The 23,521-nt window shown below is 26.5% G+C and overlaps 1 protein-coding gene across 5 annotated transcripts in view; it reads left to right on the top strand.

Annotated features, from left to right (window-relative positions):
* LOC136979905 (putative leucine-rich repeat-containing protein DDB_G0290503) overlaps window positions 1–23,521 on the top strand; it is a 157,087-nt gene that overhangs the window by 84,275 nt on the left and 49,291 nt on the right. For 3 of the 5 annotated variants that reach the window (XM_067275936.1, XM_067275935.1, XM_067275939.1), the window contains 3 exons: window positions 11,989–12,045; window positions 17,886–18,026; window positions 21,695–21,877. In XM_067275936.1, coding sequence (XP_067132037.1) covers window positions 11,989–12,045; window positions 17,886–18,026; window positions 21,695–21,877 — 381 coding nt within the window. The remainder of the gene's footprint in view (window positions 1–11,988; window positions 12,046–17,885; window positions 18,027–21,694; window positions 21,878–23,521) is intronic. The other 2 variants (XM_067275938.1, XM_067275937.1) reach the window with 1 other exon arrangement.

Raw genomic sequence — 23,521 nt, 5'->3', positions numbered from 1 at the left:
ATATCACTAGAAAAGCATTAAAAGCACATAAAATCATATTAAAATATGTACATTTACAGTAAATGTTAATATAATCATCATAAATTCTAGAGAACGAAACATGAAAACTTCTGTGTTTCTGTGTTGTCATCTTATTTAGCGGTCTTTAAGTGCTCATTATTGGCATTTTCCACAGTAGTTCCAATATCTACCATTTGGCGTCATTGTCAGCACCACTCAATATTGGTAAATTTAACATAAATTAGTTTATTTTCTACTATCACAAAATAATTTTAATAACTGTATTTGTTATTTAACCTTAAAAAATCATCTTATTTTATAATGTCTTTGAGAAACCACATTCACAAATAGAGTCCACAATGTACTGTAAACATCATCAAATTGTAAACATGTACATTTACAAGTATGTACTGTATGTACCAGTACATGTATTTGTAAATTTAGATTACTTTTTTCCTGTACTATATTAAAAACTAAAATTTATTTGTTTGTAAGCTTAAAATAGATTCTTATTAACCATATATTATTAAAAATGCATTTATAAATAAAATACAGAACTGGGAATGGTAATTTGTGGTTTAGCCTAGTGACAAGTAAATTCGACTTACGTCACCTATCCTGGAACCAATTACCAATGTAAGGTGAGGTATACCTGTATTGTGTTTTTTGCAAATTATTTAGTTTCTTAATTTATTTTTATGTTAGTTGTTATGGAAATATTTCATTTTTTGATAACTCTCTGTTTTAATTGATACTATTTAAATTATAAACCAGTTTTTTGTGATCTTAGCTATAGTTTCAAACCAATATAACAAGATGATATTGATATATACATATATCATAGATATATCTTATATTGTATTACCTATTTATGGAGTACTAAACACATTTTTTAAAGCCAAATGATTATTGGATTAAATAGGGTACATTACTGCTACTATTAATAATTATATACTGAGTAATAGAGCTGGGTGTTAGGTGCCACCATCTCTTATTAAATTTAATTTTATAATTAAATTAACATTTATTAAATAATTAAGAAAATTCTGGAAGAAAAGAATTGGCCTAGAGTGGTATTCAAACCCACAACTGCTGCTTATGGGTTTGAAGATGTGTTACCAGTTACGCTATCCAGACCTTTGTCCAATCCTTCACTTCCAAACAAATCTGATATATAACCATACTAGTACCCACAGCCTATTATCACCCATTATGGCACTCAGCCAGCTAATGCTTTACCCCAGGATGATGTATATATATATAAACATCTCAAAGCTCAGATAATTATATTAAAGCAAAATGATTGATGGTCATTTGGCTATAATGTAATTATCATGCTTTGAGATGTTTATATGTATATATTTTTTAATATTTTTAAAAACAAAATTTAAATGAAAGAGTTTGTGTGTATTTATTTATTAACCATAAAAATTTAAATTAGGCAAAAAATAACAATTAGAAATAATTGTAAAAAGTTTAAATCAATATTTCTTTTTAAAAAAAAAATGGCTGATGAATTTACACATAAAAAAAAATATGTAGCAAAGACTAAAATGTCTTGATTTCTGTCATATCAAATCACCAGAAACAAGTTTTCCATTGAAGAGACAACTTTTTATTAGAGACTATGCCTCTGCAAAAATATGCAAAAACAATTTAAAAAGAAACATACAGTAGAGAGTCGTTAATCCGAATCAATTGGGGACTGGGGTTGTTCGGATTAGTGATTTGTTTGGATAACCGATTATGTACGAAAAAATATATTAACCTGTCCGATGTCCAAATTTTTCTCTGTTGAGTGTCGCTTCATGTTGAATTTTTGTCGATTTTAAGCTTAACGAAAACTTTTATAATAATAATCGAGGCTATTGTATTGTTAAAAATTATTTCTTTATTTTATACAAACAAAATAAATACATTGAAGAATATAAAAACATGAAAATTATACTTTAGAAGTAAATCTAGTATCAAAAACGTTCGATTCAGCACGACACAGTCCGACTGAAAATCGTTTGGATAACTGGCGATTCGGATTACCGGGGTTCGGATTTACGACTCTCTACTGTATTTGTATATTTTTGCAGAGGCATAGCCTCTGATAAAAGGTTCTCTCTTCAAAGGAAGACTGTTGTTGCTGGTGATTTGATATGGCAAAAATCAAGACATTTTAGTCTTTTCTACATATTTTTTTAAAACCAATATGTTTGAACTTGAAATTATATTTAGCAATATAACTGTTTTCTTTTTGAATCAACTGAATTTATGATATACTTTGTAGAGACTTAAGTTATGGGGTGCTTCCAGTTTTCAAGCAACTAAGTGATACTAAGCAAATCTAGTTGAACATATGGTTATGGAAATAACATCATTGTTGCCAAGTTTTCTATGTAGCAAAGTTAGTGGTTTGTACTTTTGCTGTTTCAACTCAATTAAACATCATGGTAGTATAAAATGTATAAGGATACTCCTGATAATTTTGAATTTGTTTCATTAATAATAATTTGACAGAATCATTTATCAATTCACCAAAGACTGCTGATATTAATTCTTTATATTTGTTAGCCATTTTTTAAAGCAAAGATTGCCATCCAGCTGAGCAACAAAACATGATTGAAGTTAGTGCAAGCAAAGTTAGCAAAGTGCTTGCTGACTGGATGCATCCACAAAATGATATTAATTTTTTAGTAAATAAAATTTTTATTTTACTGTTTATTATTATTTATTTCTTGAATAAATAAATATATATTTCAATAATAATATAACTATATTATATATTATCATACACTACATTTTATATATATATTAATACATTATATTATATACAGTAAATTTAATTTTTAAATTTTCATTAGGTACAGACAGCTATGAATATGCTAAGAAGATGCTTTATTGCTTTATGCTAAATTGTTTGCTTTAAACAGAATGATACTATTGATTATAACTTTAGCAGTTTACTACATATATAATATTTTGAAATATATTATATCAATATTTTACATATTTTTAATTTTTAATTTTATTTGTAAAATAGTTTATTTATGATTTTATTAATATAAAAACATATAACAACTTTATTCATTGTTACAGAAACATTTTTTAATATATTTAAGAAAGTTTAAAATAGTATCAGTTGAAAATAAAGGTAGCAAATTAATAAAAATATATTCAATAAAAATAAATATTCAAATGAATGTGTTTTATAAGATAACTATTGTATATTGAGTCTTTAATGTATAATGTATAATAAAAAGCATGTTAAAGTGATTGCATTCATTAGAAATGGTTATCTTGTAACATGTGTTTATTTGAACATTTGTTTTATTTTTAATAAATTAATAATGTGAGTAATAAATAGAATTTTTGTGAAACAATTTTTGGATTCTTTCATAATGTTTTATATAAATTTTTCCTAGAACTTATTGTCAAATTTGAATTGAAACGTTAAAAATAAGATAATAAAAACAGCCTAATTAATAATACTTCATGTAATTTTTAGATATTAGCAAGGCTGTGGCCAAAGTTTTCATCTCTAAAATGTGAACGTCGAATGTCAAGTGCTGCTCACAAGATAGCGGAGCTCGACGTTTGACATTCATGTTTTAGAGATGAAAACTTTGGCCACAACCATGCTAATATTAAGTTGGTAAACTTTAATAAAACTGAGGTGATTTCAAAATGATCATTCTTATTTTTAATTAGCGTCATACAGTATATGTTATTTATAAAAGAAAATATAAATAATTTTATGGATTAGGACAATTTATAATGTAGTCTAATAGAATTAAATGATTAAATTCTATATAATAGTTTTGTTTTTTTTATATAAAATTTTATATCAAAACATTTTTTTATCATACAAGGTACAATTTTTGTTTTTTTTATAGAGTTGATTGTACACACACAACTACTCATAATTAAAATAAATAGTATTACAAAATTTATTTTGTTAGATTTTTTGGTTAATGTGAGCCTAGGTATACAAAATGGCGAAGCTTCCGGTTGCTATCTTGTTTGCTCACGCAAATGTGCAAACAAGATGGCGACCATCGACAATAACCTAAACGCACCTATATTTAAACTTTTTCAAAACTAAAACATTTTTAAAACGTAAATTTGCTACTTACTTTTTCCCCTGCTTTTGGTTACTTTTCCTACTCTTGGACCAGAAACGAAAAATAAAAAAGTTGTCATACTACCTATAAATTCAATCGATGCATGGATGAAGTGAATTACGAGATTTTATACATTAGTGGTTCAAACAAAATTTGCCTGTATTGTACATAAATTTTACTCCTCTTAAGAACTGCAGTCTTACGATTCACATCTCTCTCGCCTTTTCATCTACGATAGGCAGAGTCTCCATAGAAGGTGGCACCTGCGATCCACGGCCACCTAGCCTTCCATGTGTTGTTCACGTTGTCTTTCGGGTCAGAAATCACTATTACATATCCCATATCCTTGGTTATGACAAATTTAACACGTTTAACACACATTTACACACTTTTAAACACATTTAACACATTTATTCACTTTAAACGCACATTTGAACCACATATAAACCCTTTACAAAATTTTTACCTCACTTATACAATGTTAACACACCTTTAATACACTTTTATGACATTTAACACACATTAAACACATTAAGGACACGTTTAACATGTTAATTACCATTGACAAACTTTCCTCCTCAACAACTTTAGACTTCGAGTAAATTGTACAAACTTTAAAAAAAACACAGACACTTTTTAAAAAATTAACAATGTGCATAATCTGTCTACATCGTAACCAAAATCTGAAATTCACATTATTCCTTATGTTTCCTGAACGGAATTTTTTGATGGATATTTGCATATGAAGGCATCATTACTATCAGCGCCATCTACATTTCTTTTCTAAAAACACTTGCCATCAAGGTTACCGGAAGCGCCGCCATTTTGTATACCTAGGTTCACATTAACCGATTTTTTTCTTATCAAATATCTTTAAAAATACAGAGCTTTTATATTTTATTTGAAAAATGTAAATATTATATTCTCATCACATAGACATTATAGGAAATATCAAAATTATAGATTTTGTAAATAGTAAAATAATATTGTAAATTAGATATAATAAAAGCAATTCATTTCAAATATTTGATTACCAATAAATGTAAAAATTTTTAAAAATCTAGCTAAATTGTTGACTAATAATTTAGTTGTCAATCAGCAGGTTACTTCAGTTTGGATTCTTAAAATCCAAATTAAACTATTGATGACATGTTTGAAATGAATTTCACTTTATATATATTATTCAATAGTATTAACTATATATTTTATTGTATTTGTTATTTACTTAAAATTTACATCTAATGCTATAATTTATGTTCAAACATATTTGCAGCTCTAAAATATATAATAAATTTTAATATTTTATTTTTGTTCAAAAATTCAAATCTATTTTCTCAACAATACTTGTCAATTTTTAGTTTGTTGAATATACAGGTATACCTCGACTTACGTCCCACTAGAGTTACGTCGTTCCCGATTTTACGTCATTTGTCAAAAAAGTATATGGAAAAATAAAAATCAAGTTTAAGTCAGTTTATTCGACTTTAAATCCGTCTGCCATAAACATTGAAGTCGTAATATCACTAGAAAAGCATTGAAAGCACATAAAATCATATTAAAATATGTACATTTACAGTAAATGTTAATACAATCATCATAAATCGTAGGGAACAAACCATGAAAACATCTGTGTTTCTGTGTTGTTGTCTTATTTAGCGGTCTTTAAGTTCTCATTATTGGCGTTTAGTTACGACATAAGTTGAAACTATGACTTACGTCGTAACTACACAAATAAATTCAACTTACGTCGTTTTTCGACTTACGTCGCCTCTCCTGGAACCAATTACCGACGTAAGTCGAGGTATACCTGTATAAGGTGATTCAAAAGTTAGTTAACAAAGATATATATATTAAAATTATTGTAAAAATAGTTAAAACCAGTTTTAAACAGTTTACACATGCTTGTTTTTTGTGATTCATTTGCCTCCAGTTGTTTGAATCATAAATAATAATATGTGGCTGTTCCAAACCAGTTTTAATTATTGTTAAAATAATATTAAAATATATCTCAGTTAACTGACTCTAATATTTCTATGTATCTCTAATATTTTGAAAATACATTATTAAAGTCATGAAAATCATTGCAAGGAATCTAATGATAATTTTATATTTATTTAATGAATAATATATTTTATTAATAAAGTTGTTAATAAAATATTTTATTGTTTAGTTAATATTATTTATAGATATCAAAATATTATGTAGAACTTTATTTTATTATTAAAATAGGAATTATTAATAAGAAAATATAAGGGAATTTATTTGTTTGCTTAATAACATTGTCTAATTTAGCAAATTATAGTTTTTAGTTTTTCCTGCTTTAAGCCTCTAAAGCATTACTGTATGCCTATTTAAATAAAAAATTTAATCAAATTTTGGCATTTTTAATATTCTAAAAACTGAGTTTATTGTTGAAATGTAAATTAGAAAGATAAATAAGTTTTAACATTCTGGTTAAATAAATTATGAAGTATTAAATATTTTATTATTTAAAATATATGATCAAGATATTTTTTTGTTTGAAATTATTAAATAACTAATTTAAAATTTTTATTTTTATTTTAAAGTTATTTATGACTTCACAAACAACAAAAATTAGAGAACTTTAAACATATTAACACTATGAAAAAATTAAATTTAAAGAAAATAATATATAGTAATGTAAACATCAGCCCGATATGTTGTTAGATATGATTAATTAGATGAATAGAGCTATGATATGATTAATTTAATGATCACAAATAAAGTAATTTGGCTATAGGTAGGTGGTTAAATAACCATCTAATGATGAATTTAATAATTAGAAATAAATTTTAATTTTTAATTTAAATGTAGAATATTATAATATAATTTGACAGTTATAATGCAATTTTTTAACTTATATTATGTAAAATTTTATACTTCACAGCAAGCATCATGATTGTTTTTTATGCAATAGTATTTTTGTTTATAAAATGAAATTTTAGTTTTGGTTTTAATAAAATTTATCCATAAATTAAATATAAATATGTATAATATGAAATAGAATCAAAGGAAATACAGTCAAACCTGTTTTTATGCGGGGGATAGGGACCGCATTAAAAAAAACGCATAAAAAAAATCTCACGAAACTTCACGAATGGCTGTAAATAATAGTTTTCGCAACACAATTAAAAAATATTTTTTTTTATGCGGTCAACAGGGACCGCATAAAAAAAGTCTCACATAGAAAATAACTCAAAACCGTACGAAATAGAATTTATTGACAACAGATGTCAGCACTTGACTGCATCATCTCGTCTATCATCTGTTTTACATATTTTTGTCCAGGTGGTGTTTTGTTGACTTAAAAAGTAAATTATTTCATTTTTCGCATATTCATGCAATAATATTACTATAATAAGTGCATTTATGCTATAATAAGTTTATTTAGCTATAATAAGTCAATGTGAGACATGACGAATCGCACGAGACTAGTCGCCAACTATACCGCACAAATAAAAAATCGCACAAAAAAAACCGCACAAATTAAAAATTTGCATTAAAAAAATCGCACAAATAAAAATCGCACATAAAAAGAGCGCATAAAAACAGGTTTGACTGTATTTAAAAACTTAGATATTATTCTTTTAAACAAATTATTTTAAAAGTAATTGCTTATTTCAGAAAATTAATTTTAATTAGTATAATAAAAAAAAATACAAATACAGTCTTAAATTATACAATGTAAAATTCAAATTTTTGAATGATAACAAATTTCTTCAAGGACCACAAAAATATTTTTACACTGAAATGTTTTCATGACATGACAAAGAACCCAAAATGTATACAATTTTTTTAGCTGAATTAATCAATGTGCTTTATAACAGTGGGTGGAATTGAAGGATTGCTAATGTTATCTTCAGGTATGGATAGATGAAAGTGGAATGCCAGTATTGGTTACAAAGGAAGATAGGATAAAGTGAACAAGAGGTTAGACTAAGATAATGATAGTTGAGCAAAAGACTAAGGAAATACTGTCAGGCAGGGGGAGAGTCTTTTCCTTTGCTGCTTGTGTTAGTAATGGTAAGGTTATAAATTTCACACTTCTCTATAATGCTGGTTTGGGATAGGTGAGAGAATGTTCTGATGATTTTCACTGCCTTCAGTCTACTTTAGCATCAGGAAGTTGTGTAAAGGAAGATAAAACTGTAGCAGATCATCCTCTTTTAATATAATCTTTGTTTGGTGAGCCTCTGGTTGAAAGTTCTTGTGGTATATCCAACATATGCAGTGTTGTTGCCAGTCTTCAGTTTATGTGGATGTTAATGTTCCTTTAACTTCATCCAGTGTTAAAGTTGCATTGTTTAATTCAGCAGATTAACTAAAGTCGCTAGATCATCCTTGACAACTTTTTAATTTCTTGAAGATAATTTGATATTGTTCTGGAATTCAGTATGGAATCCTGCTATTGAAGGTTTCAAATACTATTTTGATTTGATTGTAATATTCTGTACTGTACATATCCAAGTAAAAATATCATTTCATTGTTTTAAAATTATTTTAATTTATATCATTTGAAGTGAATTTTAGACAATTTCAAATGACCAAATGACATGCAATGATTTCAAGTGATTAAATGATATGAAACAATACCAATTGATGTCATTTGATGATAGTTGATATCATATTGAAAACAGTGAAAAACATTTTAAGACTGTTTGATGAGAATTTATATTATTTCTATATTTAACAGTTCTCTTGTACAAAATATAACTGTAGATGATTTGCCTTTGTTGTCATTTAAAATCATTTCCTATCAATTGACATCAGTTCATGTTATTTGATATTATTTACATATTTGCAAATTATTTTTAAATGGTGTTTTTCTAAGATAATTGGGAAAACTTTCCAGTTATTTATTTAATTTATGAATTTGTTACATTATCCCAAAAATGTTAAACAATTAGAGAAACAATGTCAATAATTTAAGTTGCTATTTGTATTTTTATTTAATAATATAATTTAATGAATTAAAGAATAGCTTAATTTTGACCATTAAGTTTAAATTTTTGAATAATTTGTATTTTTTTATTTAAAATTGCAAAATATAAATATTTTGAATTTAATTAGAATATTTATTAAAATATATCTATTATCATTTAACTTTTACTAAATAATAATTGTTTAAAAGTTTTAAATATTTTACTTCTTAATTATAATCATTTTTACTAGTATGAATACTTTTTCAGATTGAAGAGTAAATAATTTTTTATAAAACAAATTGTTACATGAATAATTTGTAAATCAATTTATTTCATAAGAAAATGTTTCTTGAAGAATTGCATGTTTATACACCTATATATATAATCAATTATTTATAAATAATAAAGTACAATAGACTCTACTTTTGTGATCTCATTAATTCCTAGAAAAACTACCATTAAGGAAGCCTTCCTATTTTCCATAAGTTCATTGTCATAAATAAAATTATGCTCAAGAAAACAGTTTTAACCAGGGCTGCGAAGTCGGTAAAAAAACACTCGACTCCGACTCCTGATAATTTTAGTAGGCCGACTTCAATTCCAATTCCCGACTCCGGCAAAATACCAAGTCATTTTATGGGGGCAGAGGCACTCATAGGGGGTTACCATACTCTAAACTCTAAAAGAGCCCCGAACATTTACCCAAATACTTTTATAGTGAGTGTTTTTAATATTTAACTTATTGATACATTAATTATTTGTATAAAAAATTAATTTTTAACAAATATTTAATAGAAGAAGAAAGGGGGTGATAAAATTCTACCTCTACATATATTCAACAGCATTTGCACTTCAATTTCACCTGTCTAGAAGAGTCAGTCCAACTAAAAAGTATGTGATACAGCTATTTCAGCCCCTTGTTCAGAAAAGAAAAATATATACTCTGATCAATTAGTTTGGCTCATTCAGAAAAATAGAGTTCTTATTTAGAGCAGGGATAATAAAGGAATGATTCAAAAATATTCAAATTCAATTGGGTCAAAATAATTTAACTACTAAACACAAATACTATAAAGAATACCAGAGTGTATTGAAGTAAGATGGTAATCGGGGGAAGATGCCTAATTTTTGTTATTTTCAAACGTGACATCAGATACTGTCATGTGTTTGTATGATGGATTGTTGGGCCTATATTGAGTGCGGAAAGCTGTAGTTGGCTACCGTTACCACATTTTCTACATGTAAGAAGAATAAAAGCAAGATGAGAACAAAGTTTCCTGATGTCAAATGTTTCTAGAGTAATTTTAAAACTAAAAGTTTTAAAATAGAATTTATTAAAACTTGCAAAAAACAATGTGTGATGTAGTTAAGGTTCTAAAGTTTCCATTGTCAGCTACTGCCAATCCTGATCGGACATGCTAGAAAGCATGACTCCACTAGGCATCTTACACTGACAAATAGTAAAGATGCCACATTTTTCTTGAGATAACATGCCTATTTTTAATAAATTTTCGTTTTCTCATTTTAATGCTGGATATGCATAGAAATTATATAAGGACTTCTCAAAAAGATTCCTGGACTGAATAAAGCTTTCAGCTAGCTATGGAGCATATTAGAATGGGCAGGATATACTTAACAAATTTTATACTGTGCTGTTACACTTACTATAAAGTACTTTGTACTACCTATGCAATAAATTAAATTTGGTTATTATTGATATTCAAAAATAATTTTATGCAATTATATTTGTTATCTTACTCCAATTCTTTAGGCATCTCTTAGGGGTGAGATGCCTAAAATGCCAGACAGTGTTGCATTTTATCATCATCATTGCATCATTGCAAACACAGTACATGATTATTTTTGATACACTCCAAAGTTTCATTTGAAAACATACTCAAGAATATGATACTTTTGTTAGAGGCCCTCAAAACCCAAATTATCATTATAATTTCTTTAATAAGCAAAATGTTAGGCATCTTCCTCCGATCCACTACACATATTTAATAAATTAAATAGATGCATTTTGTATTTAAAATAAATAAATTATAACAAAATACAAAAAGATTTTAAAAAATTAATAAATATATAATAAATTTTCTTTCATTTAAATAAAAAAAACTAAAGTAAATTTAAAATGCGGGAGTCAGAGTTGGAGTTGACACATTTTTTCCGACTCAGACTCCAACTTCTCTGGCCAGAAATTCCTCCTGACTCCAACTCCACAGCCATGGTTTTAACTACATATTATCCTGTGTTAGTAAAAACAATATGGCACTTACATACTGTGCAATGTTTATATCAGCAAAGAGTTGTAAAAACAAGAGGTTATGAAAAGATTTCTGAAGTAATTTCTTGTTGAGTGCACAAATCTTTTAAGTCAAGGTGCATTTGGCTTGTTAGTCCCTACTTGTATAATAACAATAGGAGGCTATTAAGTAAATGGTCACAAAGTGGAGGATCTGTTATAAATAAAGAGAATTTAATAAAGCAGTAGTTAGTATGAATTTAATATTTTCAAATTTTTGTCTAAAAATATAATAATAAATATCAAATCATTGAAGGTATTCTTATTTCCACACTTAATATATAAAAATTTATTATTAATATATGAAAGAGTTGTATATATTTTTCATAAATATAACATAAAAAATATAGTTTATAATTTTCATGAAATAAATTGATTTTTGGTTCATATTTATTTATTACAGAATGTTAATAATTTAATATTTATTCATGTTTAAACTATTGATACTAATAGTTTAAATGCAGATCTAATGCTGTTATTTTTGTTTTTTATTAAATAACAATACCTACTAAAAGAAAATTATTTCATTTGAAGCAAATCCAAATTTGAGAAAAACTACAGTAATGTGCTTTCCCCATTGTATAATTTTGTCAGTGTTTTTGCTTGTTTACTACTTTGCTTTCAGATAGCTGGCAGAGTCAAGGTGTTCTACAGTGGATACAACAAGAAGCAGTTGTAGGGAGTGAGTTAAATTTTATCCAAGAGCTTTATTGCAGTATAATCATGATTTATTTACTCTGTTTTTAGTGATAAATCTCAATAATTATTGCATTAAATACTGATTACATATATTTTTTCCTTCATAAAATATTTTATGTATTACATGAGAGAAAATGATACAAACATGTAATGTAAATTATTTAAGATTTGTGGTAAATTAATATATATTTTTTTCATCTTAAAGTATAATATTCTAAGAATAATTAATTAATTATTCTTATTAATGCTATTTTATTAATTTCTTAAATTAATTATATAAATACAGTCGACTCTGCATAAGTTGACACCTGGATAACTCGTCATCCTAGGTTAATTAGTCAACTTTTTGTGGTCCCGGCTGACTTACATAGGCAATAATGTTATTAATGTTAAAAAACTCGGTTTACTGGACATCATTTAACTTGTCACCACTGGATGAATCAACATACTTTTCTGTTTCACACTTTTTTGACGTCTGATAAGTTGACTCCTCCTCCTGAAAAAATGAGTTCACACCATATAATAAGCTATTATATGGTGTGAACTCATTTTTTCAGGAGGAGGAGTCAACTTATCAGACGTCAAAAAAGTGTGAAACAGAAAAGTATGTTGATTCATCCAGTGGTGACAAGTTAAACGATGTCGAGTAAACCGACTTTTTTAAGATTAATAACATTAATGCCTATGTAAGTCAGCCGGGACCACAGAAAGTTGACTAATTAACCTATGGTGACGAGTTATCCGGGTGTCGACTTATGTGGAGTTGACTGTATTTATTTCAATTAATTTTAATGTTAACACTGTTAGGAACTTAGCTTATTTTCTTAATTAAAAATTATTTTAATTACATTTATATGCATTGTTTTTCATTTGAAGAAATTTGAACTTAATTACCATTTGACATTTTTGAAATATTCTTTGATTAAATTTCAAAGGTTCAAAATTATTTATATTTGAATAAATAGTTTTGAAATTTCAATGAACTTTTATTAATTATAACATAACATGTTAAACATAAATTCACAATTTGAATGTTATAATTACATTTGTATATATGAAAGCATTGACTGATAAAATTCATTTATCTGCTATCTTTATCTCAAAAATGAATTTAAGCAAATCTGTATTTTTATCAGTGTATTTTATTTAGTGCAGTTTTGAGATATATCACCTTAAACAGAGAATAAAGGATTATGATTATGTTGTTTGTTTTTGTATTTAAAAACAATACAGCTCATAAATATAATTGGATTCAAATACCTATTTGTCCTTGTTAATAACATTGTTAAAATAAATATTAAAATGTTTCTATATATAATAATAAAATCCTTTAATTAATCATCATTCCAAAAAATTTTTTTTTCTAATTTTCAGTTAAATTTTCTTCATTTTTCATTGTTTTTAAGAAAATAATTAATAATAATTATAATTCATATATAATTTGTTTTGTTTAACTTTATATAACTGAACATTAAAATTTTTTTATTGCAATGTATAAGTAATTAAATTAATGAATTGGCTTGAATATAGTGCAGTTTTTTCTGCTTGCCTTTATTAATGTGTAACATTTGTACTATATTCCAGGATCATAAAAAAAACTTAATTTTATTGGGACTTATATACATAAAGCACTGAGTACTGACAAACTTTCTCTGATACGATGATCTAGGGATGAATTACTTTGGGCTTGAAATTCTACTGCAGGCTTACCTCCTTCCAATCTTACCACCACTGCAAAGGATGGAACTTGCAAGCTTGAAAAAAGCTTTTAACTGAAAAAAGAATCAATTTTGACCTGTGATCAAAATAATGAAAAAGCCTGTGATCCACAATCAGAGGCTTTTTTGCTTGAAACATTTGGGACTCCTGTGGGCTCAGATGATGTGAAGTGGTTTAACTCCAGTTCTGTTGAACCACTTTGCACCATTGTAGTTCTGTCTCTGTTATGATCACAAAATCTGTTTAAGAATTTATAAGTGTAACTAATACTAAAAAATATACAGTTCATAAGAATTTAGGCATTTTAATATAAACTTTCATGCAAAAAATGTTTTTGAGGATATAAATTGCCATATTTTTTACTGTATACAAATTTTATGATGACAAATTAATACATTAAGTATCTATATAATTAGGATGAAAAGAACAAAACATAGTAAAATTCATAATTAAGGAGAGTTTACATTAAAACAATATACAATACAACAATTTTTTGTAAATTTTATTTTGTTTTATTCTTTGTATTACATTTAAAAATGTGCAATGTAGTCAGAACAAGCTGGTAATTAATTTTCTTTATTGAATATAGGGTTCAATTACTGAAAAGTTATAGTAAACAAGTCTTGTAATTTCCTGTCCATAATCTGTGGATATGTTAAAAAACTTTGACTTCAGTTGGTTTTTATATAAAATCTGCAACAATTTTTCTGTCAAAAATGGCTCTAAAATCAGTTTGATTTTTGTTACATTAAGAAGTCTTGACATGATAAAATATTACGTCTTCTTGTTTATGTATCAGTTGAACCCATTCACTTTATTTGTGAATGGAATACATTGATTTTACAAGTTCTTCAGCCCTCCAATAAACATTCCCAAGCCAATCAAATACTTAGCTTAAGTTGTTTTAGCATAGATAATAATAGCACATGAACTTAACATCTCAACCAAGTTTAAAAGTTCTCTTGACATGATATGACTTTTTCACTGTTGATATGGAGAAAGTTTGATTCAGCAACAAAGTCAAGAAATTCATATAAAGATGTGATTAAATTATACTATTTTATTAATATAAAAATTCACAAAAACACTAGAAAGAAACAATGTCCAAAAATATTAGTCTAATATTAAAAGAGTTTGCTAGAAAATTAATATTGAGATATTCTGAAGTTGTCAAACTAATATCAACTGAAATGCCTCTTGATTTTAGAGACATTAAAATATGACAAATGCATCTTGAACTAAGGAAAAATGATAAATTGAAAACTAATTCATGAAAAATTTTATACAAAATTTTAATTATATATAACATTAACATGCACTTAATAATAAATTATTACTCCATTTTCAAATTATTAATATTATTATTAAAGCATTTTCATTTTATTTATTTTTTATAATTCACAAAAAAATCATTTTTAATCCCTATTTCAATTAATACATATAAATATAGTTAATTATTTACATTAGTTAATATATAAATATTTATATACTTAATATTAATATCTAAGTTTAAGAAAAAATAGAAGAGAAATAAAGTGTAGATATATTGAACAGTTTGTATAATCAAATGTTAGTATCAAATGAAAACAACAGGAAATTCAGTAAATTAGATTATAAAAATGAAACTAATGAACATAAAAACAACATAGTTTGTATTATCCAATTTTATACTAATTCTCCCTCATACAAGTCAACTGTCACTGGATTTAAAGATGCAATAATTTTTTATGATAAATATTACAAGTAGTGTATTAAAAAAAATGCTAAATTTATTAAAATCATATCAATGATGGAAAAAACAAATTATATATTAATAAAATGTTAAAAAAATGCTAATAAAATGTTAAAAATTCTTGTATAATTTGAATAGTTTAATATTATTATTCATTTAACATGAATAAGAACATATTGTATTATTGCAATTTGCTTTTTTGATATTTTTGATTCACTATATTTTTGAATTTTGAAAATAAAGTTCTATTTATGAATTTGTAATATTCATATATGAAACTACTTTTTCATTTAAATAAGAAAATGTAAAAAATATTAATTGTATTTTATGAAATAAATTTATTATTAATTTTTGAGAATATTTTTGTTTATTTTTTGCACATAATTTTGTTTTGTTCAAAACTACATATTTTTGAACCTTATTGAATTGCATTGTATTAATTAAAAATTGTTATTTGAGTTTTAGTTGATATAATTTTTGTATTTATTGTGTTTTTCTTTTTAAAAGTTCTGTTTTTGTAATTATTTAATTTTTAAATAAAATTATTTAAAAATTAAATAAGATTGTTAGAACTATTTTTAATAATTTATGTTTTTGTATATATGTTTTTATTATCTTGAAAATGTTTTAGATTATTTTACCAATAATTTTGAAAAATGTGTGTATTTTGTGAACATTATTAAATTTTTAATTTTCATGTTAATTGAAACTATTTTTAAAATTTATTTTTTTTTAATCTATCAGAAACGTTTAGTCTTCAATCTAATTCTCTATAAATATGGTGACAGTTCTGATATTTATAACCAGGGCTATGGAGAAACAATAGTGGGCTCTTGATTACTATATTTCTATTTTTTTCTTCTATGCATTTGAAATTAAATCAGTTCAATTTCTAGACTTCATAATTAAAACTTTGTTGTATTGATTCCAGTTCAAGCCCCTATATAGATCCAACCCTCAGAGCTACAGTCCCAGTTTCCTCTCCCCAGCCCTGTTTATAATGATATTAGTATGATACAATAGAGCAGGGTTGTTCAACCATTTTGTTTCTCTAGGCCCTATTGGAAGAAATCATGGGGTTTTGGGCCACAAGTATATTACGGCCAAATCTTTAAATATACAAATATATTTAAGGATTAACATGTCTAGATTATAGTAATAAGTATTAAAACTTTATCACAAAAAAGGATGTTTAAAAAATTTACTTCTACAGACACTTTTAATTTTTACTTAGATATGGATAAATTCATTTATTATAAAGGAGACAAACAGAAATTTATTTGAAAAACACAAATATTTGTTTTATTTGAGTCTCTAATTAATAAAAAAACAATGAAACACCATTTTAAAGTGCATTTTTATTCAATTAATATATTTATAAATAATATGTAACCCAAAAAGTAGCCAATGCATCAAATGATATTTTTTATGCCAAACTAAAAAAAGGGTAGCCAAATTTGGCACAAAGTAGCCAAATCTTGCAATGCTGGAAGGAATATTAAATAAAGCTGGAGTTGGGACTCAAAGGATTATAGACTCAAAAGCGGAGAAAAGAGAAAAAGGACAAAAGATAGAGAAGTGAAAAAGGTTGAAAAATTAAGGGCCAATATTTGCATAACAGAAGGTCTATTTAACCTTTCTCACTACTTTTTTATCTTTTGGCCTTTCTCTCCTTTCCTCGAATTTGGGTCTATAATTCTTTGAGTCACAACTCCAGCTTTATTTAGTATTCCTTCCTCATTCACACATTTCCAAGTATTTGAAAATATTTTTTTTTCCACTCAAATAAAATATGTATAAAGGTTTACAGCTTTGTGAAATTTCTTTTTTGAGGTTTATGCTGTTGAAATAAATAAATAAATAAATAAATTGTTGGTTTTGTTTACACGTTTATTGGGCCACGGTTGGACACCCTGCAATAGAGTATTCACTAGCTAACATTTTTATTTTAAAATAAATAATAAATTTTTAGACAAATTATTAATAATGTAATATAAATTGTGACAATTTTCTTACATTAAATTATTTTAAATTCACTTAATTTTCTAAATGCATTAATAATCATAATTAAATCATAAATATACATAAAATATTATTTTAAAAAAATTTTAAATATTTTAAAAATATTTAATTCAAATATAATTCTAATGTTTTTAAGACAAGGTATTATTTAAATGGCATTCCATGAATTTTAATACCATAAACACAATTTTTATAATTTATTTTCTTACAAAATTCGTATTACCCATGGTAAATATAAATTTTTTCCTATTTAAAATAATTTTTCATTAATTTTATAATTTTTACATTTTAATATAAATTAAAAATCAATTAAAATTAATATTTAATAGTTTTTTGAAAATTTGATACAGATGATTTGATGGATGAAGATAAAATTTTGAAATGGGTTACAAGTGAAGATGTCTTAGATAATCCTGATCAGATAGATCTTGTCAATAAACAAATGCTTGAAAATATGATTGATTCATCTGACTATTTAGCAATTCTTTTCTGTAAGTAGTTTAATGATATATTTATTTTCCATACATTATTAAAACTGTACAGTTTTAACAGTTTATAGATGATTTGTAATTGTAGATAGCTATAGCTACAAATGTAATATAGTATTTAAATTTATAAAATTTAATATATTTATTATTTGTATCTAATCTACTCTAATAAGATTTTTTTTATAAAGTTACATATACAGTCAAACCTGGGATTTCAAACTTAATTTGTTCTTAAAAGTTGTTTGAAAACTGATTTGTTCTCAAACCAAAACAAATTTTCCCATAAGAAATGATATAAAATGGATTAATCCATTCCCAACCCCCAAAACAAAGCCTTTTGTTTTTTTTTTCTTTTAACCTTTATAGCAACATTTCATGCATAAAAATACCTACCAAGTGCAATATAATATTATATATAATATAATGTTACTTATATCTATATCTATTTTATATATATTGAAAGCAAAATGTTCCACCACTGACAACTGAAATCAAAACTAACACTTTACAAAAATGTGCTATAAACAAAGACTCAAATCTGCTTGGATGAAATTTAATCAAATCAATCAAGACAGACAACAAGTACTTTACCCACATGTTTGGAAATATGTTTCAGTTGCTTTGATTTAAATTTAAATTTTAATTGAAATTAATTAATTAATTTTGATTTTTTTTTTTAAATTTTAGTTTCACTGTAAAAACCAGAGTTTTAATTATTTCATTATTTTTAGTTTTAATTAACTTTCTACCTAGTATTAATAAATATTAAATTAAATTCTTGTTATTTAATTTGAGTTAAGCACCTTTAAACATGGATTTATGGATGTTGTTTATATTATGCAAATGTTAATTAACGTGGTTTTTGTTAAATAATTTGATTCAAATTCAACTGCAGTGCATACCAAGGAAGTAGTATCTTACCCATGTGCACATTGAAATCTAATTTGAATAACGTCATCAATGGTTTGTGTCATGATGTCTAATGATGCCTGGAGATTTCAGTGCCACTAACTTCTGAATTGATGGTCCTGTCATTGTTGGTCAAGCCATCAATTTTCTTTAATACATGAAGTATATAAAATGATAAAATTATTTAACAGGAAGTATATGAAGTTGAGTGTCTGTGTCTTACTAATCTGTGGCTGGCTCTTGCCGAGTAGCTTGTATGGCAACTGAGTTATCACATGACAACCAGAGCAAATATGATTGACGTTCAAAATTTTTTCATAAACCAAATTGTTCAAAAAGCAAGGTATTTGAAACCTGAGGTTTGACTGTAGTTTAATTGTTAATATTATCTGATTTCTTTTTCTAGTTCATTTATAGAGTTTAAGTTTTTTTTTTTCTTTTGATAATAAAAGAGTGATAAAGATTAGAGAGGAGAACAAAGTGATCCTTGATTACTTTATGAATTTTGAAGCTTATAATTGAGAGTTATTTTATGCATATTAATAAAATAATGGTTATAACTACTTCGATATACAGGGTGTACTGCTTAAAGATATGACAGAATTATATGATAAGGTAGGCTACAGTATAATGCTTGAACAAAGTACATAGAAATTGGCAAGGTAATGAGCAATTATTTATTGACATCGTCACAATATTGGGCTGCAATTTTTAATTTATTGAATTTAAAATATATGCTCTCCATCTCAAATTAGTAGTGTCTTGCCCCTGTACATCATACTTTCCTTTAACAATAGTCATGCCAGTCGTCTATCTGACTCCTTTCAGGGGAAAGTTTTATTTTGAATTAAAATAACATGACTTCTGGTTTTCATCAGAAGTTCATATATAGTTAATCGGAGCCTCCTGACTCTAAGCTTTCCATATCTGTTCTCAGATTTTGTCTATCTAACTCTATTCTCAAGATTAAGGAAGGACAGACAGATGGATGGCAATGGAAATTTATAGGTGTACATTTTTTTTCAAATTGAAGCCCAATGAAGGAATTCAAATGCCAATCATAAAAGGGAAAAATACCTTTACTTGTTATCTCTAAACATACACTGGCACAGCATATAGCAAACAAATATATCACAGCATACAGTGGTAGTGTATCTGTAGAGCACAACTTTGCATTGGAGCAGCTACAGGACATATTGAAAACTTGTTATGGTGCTGTTGTATTGTTCTGTATTTGTTTAGAGATACAAAGTGAAGGTAATTTATTTCCTTTTATGATTGTCATTTGAATTTCTTAATTGTTACCTTAACACCTTCTCTGTCTTTAGACAAGGAGGACTTTGTTTTGCTAAGTTATGGCAACATAACACTTGGGGTGATGCATTGGCATAATTTAACAAAACAAAAAACTTCTTGTCTGCATGCTAGATACAAACACTGTTAGACTTGGCGCTTATCGGAAAGATTGGTAAAAAGGCAGTTGGACTAGCGTAACCGGTTATGTAACAAAAGAACAAAGAATGCACAAAGATTACACACGGTCTTAACTCACGGAAGGTCAGCGCTGGAAAGGGGAGAGTGAAATGAGGTCACTTTCCCCGAGGGGTTAACAACGCCACCAACCTTTTATTACGTCAGAACATCTACAAAACATCGCGATCGTTGATTCCAACAAACGCAAGGGGCAATTGTGTTGTTTCTTTGACCTTTTAACGATTTGCTGTCGTTTACTTGCTTAAACAAATTATTTGCTCATTCTCTCTATTTGTTTTAGCATTACATTGTAATCTACCTTACGATTCATTACTCCTATATGAACTGCACTTATACAAATACCAACTCTAAAACTATCTAACAGTAAAACTTTCTTTATTCAAATGATCTTCAGGAAAAATTTTTCCTTGAAGATCATTTAGGACAATTGAAAACATTTGAATAATGAAAGGTTTAGAGTTGGTATTTCTACCTTATTATATTATCTTGTTACAACTTAAATGGTAAACCTTGTTAATATGTAATGCTGAGGCATAGGCATAATTAGTTTTTTCTATCATAAGAGTGCTATTGTTCATCCACACTTTTTTGTTCTTACTTTCCATTGACCTTTAACCTGGAACACATGTAAACAAAATCTTGTAACATTATATATATTTAATTTTGTAATACACCCTGTACAGATGTATATTCAGAAGTTATTCAGACTAACATTAATATAAAAAAAATTATTTTTTATACTTAGAACCTATTATGTAATGATGGTACAGTTCTTACACTCCTGTAAAAAAATAAAATGTATTTATTTTAATTATATAACAACATACATAATCCAGTACATTAGTAATATCAAATAATCTGCCAGATTTTTATTGGGCTATACTATTTGGCTATATTAAGACTAATTAATTAGCCTTAATATAGCCCAATGTCATACACCAATAGGAATTATTTCCTATTGGTGTATGAATGGACAAAAAGGGCATTCAGAGTTCGTCCATAAGAAATTTTGTAAATTTTTTCAAAATTATGAAATATTTGATTTATTAAACATCTATTTACAGAATAAATTAAAATTATTCTTAGCATAAATATAGAATTTTTCCATTTGATACAGAATTCTCTGTATGGTTCAAATACAAGTATTAATCATGAGGAGAATTCTATATGAACAAATCAGTACATTTACATTATTGATCTTTTATTGTTTTATAATTTGTCACTCTTCAATTAAAAAAATTTTAAATAGAATAAATTTTTTTTATTAGATAAAGATCAGTGTGAAGAATGTGAAATTGTTCTGAAGGAATTAGAAAATATTGATGATGATGCAGAAGCCAATGACATAGATTTTGTTAAAGTCACAGATTTGTCTGTAGCTAAAGAATTTAGCATTTTAACATTTCCAACTTTGGTCTTTTTTCGAAAAAGGTTTCCTCAGTTTTATGATGGTAATCTATAACGTTTACTTTATAAATTTTAAATATAATTTTATTTCATTGTAATTAATGCTGTTATATTTATTATTATATTAAAACTATAACATATGTCACAAATGTAATGTGTTAAAATACTTATCTTTGACACTTTTTGCATGTTTTTTAATGCATGCTTATTACAGAATTTTTTTCAATTCTAAATTTATTCAAACTAGTGACATGGATCCTGTATAATTAGATAATCAAATAAAATACAGTATGTGAAACGGAAGCCTAAATGAAGTCTTTAGAAATCTGCAAAACAAACAGGATATAAAGAAGCTTTTGTAGAGATGCAACTAGGGGTAGGCAAGGCATTTATCCCAGGTGCCAGGTAAAGGGATGCCAAGAAGAGAGGGTGTGCAATTACTTGAATTGTTTAGGAAATTATTTCAAAAATAAATTTGAAGGGATAAATGATTGGTAAGAATGTGTGTTGAGAGAAAAGACTGTGTAAGGAAGGGGAGATGGACTGACTCATCACATGTTTTAATGTCCCAAATCTCTGGAACAAGAGAAGTGGCACCAGGATCTTAGTTTATCCTGGATGACAGACCCCAGTTGCACCATTTTTTATAATTAGTTATTCAGAAAATTATTATTAATACTATTCCTTTACTAAAGAATGCTTTATATTTTTATGTTTATCTCCATAAAGGGATTTAACTGCAGTTATATAATTGAAATAGTATTTGAGAAATAAAAGAATTCACTTATTGAAAGATTGTTTTAGGAGTAATAATCAGAAAAAGTAAAAAATGATAATAGTAATAATGAGATAACTGATTATAGAATAATTTTTTCTACATTTCAAATTTGCATGAAATAATTCTTCATAGTATAATTGGTTGCATTCAGAAAACTCAGAAGTTTTGGATTAATTAAATACTTTTTTGCTGAATGTTTTCTACAGTAGCACTACAATTAGAATACTGTATGTCAAATATTTTGACATCATATTCAATGTGAAATTCATCTTGCTATCTTTCAATAGCTTAATTGATCAAAGACAGTGCATCTCCATAATAAAATAAAGTATATGTTGTTTACAAATATATAATATTAATGCACTCATACATATCCATCAGCAACTGAAAACCTATAGTCAAGTGTTAATTCCATTTTTCTAAAATAACTTAATTCACACAAGTGGAAGTACCATTATTATAGTTCTTGTGTTAATCCCCGGTAGTCCAAGACTAGGGGAATCTGATTTAATTTTATAACGAAAACGGCTAAACTACAATACTAAACGCGTGAAGGCAAAATTACAAGGTTTTCCCGATGTAGTTTGTACAACAAAATTTTATCGATCTTCCTGGTTAAACACAAAACTAATCACTGCACCCGGTACAATCCGTCTAATACAACGGTCCTGATATAGTTCGTACGGAAGAGTCGCCTCCAAAATGCCGATGCAAACGGATAAGAAGAAAAAAAACAAAGTTTTACACATTTCCCTTTCTGACTTGCCTGTCCACTGCTCTCCTGACGAATCGCACGACCCAAAAGTGCTAAGAACAAAGGGGGGGCACCTTAAATACTCCTCCACAGTGGCTCCCCCTACCGTGGAACACAACCGTTACAAACACAAAAAAAATAATAATATTAATCAAC

Source organism: Centruroides vittatus, unplaced genomic scaffold (assembly GCF_030686945.1).
Source record: "Centruroides vittatus isolate TY-2023 unplaced genomic scaffold, ASM3068694v2 contig_651, whole genome shotgun sequence".
NCBI lineage: Eukaryota > Metazoa > Arthropoda > Arachnida > Scorpiones > Buthidae > Centruroides > Centruroides vittatus.
This window is presented reverse-complemented; position numbering and strand designations above follow the sequence as displayed.